We start from the raw sequence: 6,781 nt of genomic DNA, 5'->3' as shown, positions 1-6,781 counted from the left end.
GAGAGCGAGAGCAAGAGAGAGCAGGAAGAGGAGCAGAGGGAGAGGGGGAGAATCTCAAGCTGACTCTGTGCTGAGCATGGAGCCCGACACGGGGCTCGATCTCACCACCCTGAGATCGTGACCTGAGCCAAAACCGAGAGTAGGATGCTTAACCAACCTAGCCATCCAGGCATCCTTTACTCTGATGTGTTTAGATGAGGATTTCTTTTTATTTATCCTGTTTTGTGTTTGTAGTGCTTCCTCTATCCAAGAATTCTTGTGTTTTATTAATTTAGAAAATTCTTCAGCCATTATGTTTGATATTTCTTTTCTATTACTCTATATCTTCCTCTTGGAATTCCGTCTATACCTCAGATCAAAGTGTCTCTTAAATTGCTATTTTCCATCTGAGCTGCATTTCAGATAACTCCATCAGAACTATCTTCCAATCTACTATTTCTCTCTGCAGCTATGTCTAATCTGTTTACTGAGGGTTTTATTTTAATTACTGTAACTTTGAATTCTGGAGGTTCTCTTTGGGATTAAAAAAATCTGTCTGATAATTTTTTGCTCTTATTTTTGCCAATACTTTAACTGCCTTTTTTTTTTTTGAAAGATTTTGTTTTTTGACAGAGAGAGACACAGTGAGAGAGGGAACACAAGCAGGGGGAGTGGGAGAGGGAGAAGCAGGATCCCTGATGAGCACGGTGCCCAATGTGGGGCTTGATCCCAGGACTCTGGGATCATGACCTGAGTTGAAGACAGACACTTAATGACTGAGCCACCCAAGCACCTCTTCAGCATGGTTATTAAATGCAGTTTTGGGTTACAGAATTTCACAGACACCTCCAGAGCAGTGAGCAGGAAAGCATTAACACAAAGGCTGCTCTTTACCAGGCCCTGCTTGGAGGACTGGCTCTTGTCTGCCTTCTCAGAATTTGGCTTTTGGAGTGTTCTTATGCTGATAAGTTTTTTGTTGTGTGCTTGCAGTGCTGAATTGCACCAAATCTGCTTGCCTAGACTTACAAACAATGTGATTTCAGGTGGACACTTGCTTTTCTTCTGAGAATCTGTGTTGGTTGTGCAGGTGGAGAAAGTGCCTATGTGACCAGCCTCCAGTAAAAACCCTGGGCTCTGGGTCTTCAGTGTCCTTCCCTGAGCAGAAACACTGCATATGTGTTTGTAGGAGTACTGACAATACTGCTTCGTCCTTGAGCCCCTCCCCACCCCCTCCATCTTGTTCATGTTTGTTAGATTAGAAATGCTGGCCAAGGTCGGGATGGGGGGACGCTTGTTTTAGAGATCCTCTATCTGTTAGAGATAACATAGTCTTTCCCTTTTCTGATGCACAGGATTGTCACGAGCTCTAAACAAAGGGTCGCTGTAATTAGGAACACGCAAGCTGTCTGATGTGCGTGTGAACTCTTTGATCTCACGACAGTGCCCTTCTTCATGTGTGATCACTCCGCAAGATCTGTGGACTAAGGTCTGGACGTTGAGGAGAGTAACTCTGCAGCTGCCAAGCACCCATCCGTGAGCCTCAGTCAAGCTCTATATAAATTCTATGGAGTGGCCTCTTCGTTTTCTGGTCTCAAAGTGCTTCTCAGTTTGGGGAAAATTTACTGTCTTTCCCCCACCTTTGAACAGTGTTACTATGCGACCTCAGTGGTGGGAGGACGTAGGACACCTGGACCCAGATTCCTCCAGAGTCCACCCAATATGCCCTTGTCTCTTGCTGACACCGCTGCGGCTAAATGTAGCTGTGAGTACAACCCTGCGCAGAGTCCTATGGATCCTTCCAGTGGAACACTGAGTGCGTGCATGCTTGCAGGACTCGCAAGCAGGTGGATACGAATTTCAGGACTCAGCGCTCTGAACTCATGCTCCTGCTTCTACCGGGGCCTATTCAAGTTAGCCATGAACCTAAACATACACAATTCATGCTGTGTCTGGCAGTCGTGGGTACTTTCTCATGGGACAAATTCAGGGTTTTTATGTCATCGTCTGTCTTTAACAAAATAATTTCCAAAGTGACGGCATCTTGGTGTTATGTCATCTATTTCTCACTATTTACAAACAACCAAAAAAAAAAAAAAGTCCAATTCTCAGTTTGCCCAGCGTTCTGTCTCTTACATCTGAATTGTAGGGAGAGGGGCTCAGAGTCCCTGCCCCTTTCACCGTTTCTGCCCAGGCATTTGGACCTCCAGTCCCAGAACCAGCCTCCAGGAGAGTTTACTTTCAAGGTTGGCAACTCCAGACCCAGATGGGGGGCTGGGAGATGGAGGACCTTGGTGGATTTGCACTGACTCCCCCTCCACCTTGCCCAGCCAAGAGAAGTCCCCCAGAATAACTAAGCAAGAAGCGGGGAGAAACAGCAAGAGAGTATATTGTCGTCGCTGCTCATGCGGGGCTGTGAAGCAGGGTGGGATGGTGAAGGTGAGCCAGAAATGGGCAAGACTGGTATCATGATTGGTGGCCGTGGCCGTGGCGGGGTTGGGGGTGGCGGAAGGACAACCGGAGCCAGTGCAGTCTCCTTCCCCAGACCGGTCCTTCTCCCAGGAGCCAGAGGCAGGGATGCCCAGTCCAGAGAGAGTCCAGGCATGAACACTCAGGAGAAGCACAGCTGGGTCTCCCTCACTTCCAGCAGTTTTTTCTGGTCTGTTTCCTAAGGGAGGCAGAGGGGCCAGATGGCGTGGGGAGAGGTACAAATTCTTTCTTTCAGAGCAGCCTTGTTCTGGAGCCCACCAGATCAGCACTAGCCTCAGCGTACCTGATGCCAAGACCCCCACCGTCCCCGCATGGATACAGACTTTCCTGGCTTCCTGGGGGTCTTAGTCCTGGAGGACACTTGGTCAGGGACAGGGGCTCTCTTGGCCAGGCCCCCACTGGGGTAGAAAGACAGGCACGATGCCCCTTGGGACTCACTATAAGGGTCCTTTTCCCTCCCCAAGCCACGTCTTCTCCATCTCTGCTCCTCTGGACACGCCTGCCGCCCAACACACAGACACACACACTTTCGGGACTCACCTTCTTACGTTGGGACCTTCTCCAGCAGCACAGACAGAGGGGGACCAGAGATGCCAGAAACAGCAGAACCCAGACACCCAACAGCATGGCCTGAAAGCTTATGAACAGGGCCTGGGGACAGAGGGCCAGTCACTGTGCCATCTGCTCTGTGCTCTTCCTCATTTCCAACACAGGGCCTCTCTCCCCCGCTTCATCCTCACACCCGTAGCTTCTGGCGGGACTGAGGAAGGAGCCGTGCACGAGGGAGGGGGTGTTCACGAGTCCAGCACACAGAGAGCAGCCAGAAACCCCTCTTCTCGGGCCTCGGTGTCCTCCTCGGAACAGAGATGGGCTCGGGCTACGATTCGGTGCCCCGGCAGCCCTGAGGCTGGAGAGGACCCAGGAAGGATGTGCATGTAATCCCTCTGCAGCACTGCGCACCCCTGCAGCGCTGGTTCATTTACGATTATTTCAGGGTTTGTGTGTCCCACGAGTCTGGAACACCCCCAATCACGGGGACTGTTTCCAGTCTGTTCAGTGCCGCGGCTGCGGTGACAGTAGTCCAGCTGGGTGTGCGGAACAGGGGACCCGGCCTTGCTCTCGTATCTTGGCCCTCCCTGCCCGGCGCCCACCGCGCCCCTTCCTCTACCCACCCCGCACCTACCTTCAGCATGCTCAGGTAGGAAAGGCACAGGTGCCGTCTTCTGGTTTCTTCTGGACTTGGAGTGGTCCAGGGCGCGGCGGCCCAGGACAAACCCGTCGAGGAGACTTGACAGATGTAGTCTCTAAAATGAAACTTGTACTCGTGGAAATAACGAGCCCCAATGACGACGGCGGCAATGGTCGTGGAGAAAGTTGCCAGGGCGAGCAGGGTCCTCAGCAAGGCCTGGTGAGGAGAGGAGGCAGAGTGAGACCTGGGGGACTCCGTCTCCAGGAGCCCAGCCGGGGAGAGACGGGCACGCTCCGGGCAGGAGGCTGGGCTGGGGTGGCCTCCAGCTTCTGGGCCTGGCGTCCCGCCCCTGCCTTTCCCCAAACTCACCCAGTAGATGCCACCCCGTTTCTCGTAAATGAAGGCGACGGCTCCAGCCAGCACAGCCTGGGGAGAGAGGGAAGCAGGACCGGGGTTAGCACAGGAGACACAAGCCCTCCAGCTGCCTGCTTCCGTTTCCCTCGGTAACCCCCCCAGACAGAGCCAACCATCGGCCCGTACTTCCTGGGGACACTCCATGTGGACCCAAGGTTTTGAGCTAAGCTTTGTTGTCTGTAGGTAGGCTTGGGTCAAACTCCAGAGGTGTCAGGACCCTCTGATTTAGTGACATTGAAGAGCCCTCCTTCCCTTCTCCTTCCCTTCTCCAGAACCGTCCTTTTAAAGCAATGGTGCTTTATGGGGGTTCCGATGGGGGCGCAGAAGCCCTAGGTTGTTGGAGAAGCTCTCCGTGTAGGATGGGTCTGTGGGTGGCCTCTGGTCCAGGTGCCTGTCCAGGCAGTGCCCTCCAACTAGGCTGACAGAACAGGATGTCTGGTGCATCCTGGAGGACGGACAGATCTGAATCCCATTCGGCGATGCTAGAACTAATCTGAGTGTTTTGCTATTGGGTGGACGAGGATGGTTATTCTGGCTCTTCTCTCCATCAGTATTCTGTGAGAACGGGCGTCCTGAAGGGCCTCTCGGTGCTACCACGACCTGCCCCCGAGCCCCTCCTGCAGATCGCGCACACGCATCTGTGGACGTTCGCCACTGTTGTTCCGTGGCACCCACTGGATTCCCCCCACGTGGAGGACCCGCAGAGGACAGTGGGAAATGACCAGGAGTTGCCCTCATCTTGTAGAATATACGCTCTCCAGTACGTTCTGCCTGCCCAGCTCAGGGCAAGTGTCTGGAAATGAGCTGGGTCCCAGGTCTTTGGTTGATGTGCGCTGCTGAACGTGGCGGGGAGGCGGCCAGGCTGGCGGGAAACCATGACCGCTGGCCGGGTGGCTTTGGTCAGACCACCGTTTCCCTCGGCTATTTTCCCATCTGTAGAAACAGGGAATCAGCCTCGATAACTTCGGGGCTTTTCGACTACTGACACATTTTACAGTATCCTGGTGATGGCGGTGATGGTCTGTCCCCTCTGACAGGAGGCGAATCTGCCCCTTCTTGGCCCGTCCGCCATCCGCCCGCGGGACTCACCACAGCCCCTGTCCAGACGGCAGCTCCGGAGCCACGCAAGGTGCACAAGTGGAAGAAGTAGAGGAAGCCTCCCAGGGCGCCACTCAGCGCCCCCAGCACGATCTGTACCACCTGGAGGGAGACGAAGAGCCTGAGGATGTGGCTCCCAGACTCCTGGGCCCAGGAGCCGGCTCCAGGTGTGAACAGCTGGAACCACAAGAGGGGGGGGCCGGGGGAGGGGGGGCAGCCCACACTGGGTCAGGCAGAGGGAGAGGGTGGCTCAGGGCTCCACCGGCTAGGCCACCGGCTAGGGCTTTAAGTGGCCATGGCTCTCCTGCACCCTCCTAGCCCAAAGCCCACCCTCCTTCAGCTTTTACTGAGAAGGACAGTGAGGGAGTAAAAGAGTTGGAAACGGAGCACAGGCGATCCGGATTTCTAAGAAGATAAAACTGGCTGAGTTCCCAGTTCGGAGAGGCTGGCCATGGGTGTGCACAGCAGAAGCAGGGTCCTCCTTCCCTGACACAGGGAGCCCGAGGACCCTTCTGGGCTCCTACTCACCCAGGAGGCCACCAGCAGCCGGCTCCGGCCCCCGGTCCGGGAGATGGCGTCCGGGGTGGGGGACCGAAGCTGGGAGCACGCGCGTACCAGGAGCGTGGCCAGAGCTGACTCCTGGTGGATGTGCACGTCGATGCGGGTGGGCTCTGGGGCCCCAGGGGCCACCTCACCGCTGTCAACTGTCTCCATGCTTGCGGACATCTGTCCGAGAGAGAGGAAGGGGGAGGGACGGCGAGAAAAAGTTGGCAGGACTTGTTCAAAGATCCCATTGGCCTTTGAGGCTGGTGGGGAGGGTCCCTGTCACAGAACAACGTCGCTGGCCCTTCTCAAGGGTGTTGGGTCAGGACAGCCTGGCTCTGCTGGTGCTTTTGCGACGGCCGAGCCCGCTGGAGACCCCCCAGGTCTGCTGTCCCCTCATCCTCCCACCGCGTCAGGGTCCGGACCAAGCAGTGCCCCGCGGTCCTCACCTCTCCACCCTCTTCCGCCAGCCTGCCGTCCCCATCCCCACCCTGAGGCATCAGGCTATGGGGCTGAACCCCAGGGTCCTGTTGCTGCAGCTACTCTGCAGACGGGCCTGGGGACACTCCTCAGCCCCTAAGTACCTCCCGGTCCACCAAGAGACACGGCTCTGCCTGGCCAATTCACGTTGCCCTCCGCCCCCACCCCCCAGCAGGTGGAGGTGGAGGACGAGGCCAGGCGGACTGGGCATCAAGCAGGGACACGCTGGCCTCTGCTCCTGACGCCTTCCCGGAGTCCGTTCTCCACTGGCGGTTGGTTCCTCCCTCCCTCCGTCCCCAGCAAGCTCTGAGCCAGGCTTTGGAGGCCTGTGAGGGGTTGGGTGGGGAGTCCCGTGAGGACGGATCCTGGAAAAGGCCTGCCTGGCTGTCACCCGCCTCACCTGCTCTCCTGAGGAGCCCCTGCGGCTGAGTGTGCCTACAGGGATGCGGCTGGGCTGGGCTGGGCTGGGCTGGGGCTGGGCTGGGAAGCCAGTGGACAGACGGAGCAGGAGGTTGGTGGAGCACCAGAAGGGCAGGGTGGGGGAGGGGCGTGGTGAACTTCAGCATCCTTTCGAGAAAACAGCCTGGCAGA

At 56.2% G+C, this 6,781-nt stretch overlaps 1 protein-coding gene across 1 annotated transcript; it reads right to left on the bottom strand.

Annotated features, from left to right (window-relative positions):
- Positions 1–2,015: 2,015 nt before the first annotated feature.
- TMEM176A (transmembrane protein 176A) lies at positions 2,016–6,717 on the bottom strand. Its single transcript, XM_080818300.1, has 7 exons — positions 6,591–6,717; positions 5,696–5,893; positions 5,159–5,269; positions 4,025–4,081; positions 3,650–3,871; positions 3,007–3,117; positions 2,016–2,644 (listed from the first exon to the last, which is right to left on the bottom strand). Exons 2-7 carry the CDS (start codon positions 5,891–5,893, stop codon positions 2,588–2,590), a joined length of 756 nt encoding a protein of 251 aa, XP_080674426.1. The 5' UTR covers positions 6,591–6,717; the 3' UTR covers positions 2,016–2,587.
- Positions 6,718–6,781: the final 64 nt, after the last annotated feature.

This window comes from Martes martes (assembly GCF_963455335.1).
Source record: "Martes martes genome assembly, chromosome: 11".
NCBI lineage: Eukaryota > Metazoa > Chordata > Mammalia > Carnivora > Mustelidae > Martes > Martes martes.
The sequence above is the reverse complement of the archived record's forward strand: the minus strand, read 5'-3'. Positions and strand labels throughout refer to the sequence as shown.

Coding starts and splice junctions, on each gene's coding strand:
- TMEM176A (XM_080818300.1), bottom strand. CDS start 5,893: ATGTCCGCAAGCATGGAGACAGTTGACAGCGGTGAGGTGGCCCCTGGG. Junction 4,082..5,158: donor CCGTCTGGACAGGGGCTGTG/GTGAGTCCCGCG, acceptor CTCTCTCCCCAG/GCTGTGCTGGCTGGAGCCGT. Junction 3,118..3,649: donor CCTACCTGAGCATGCTGAAG/GTAGGTGCGGGG, acceptor CTCTGTCCCCAG/GCCCTGTTCATAAGCTTTCA.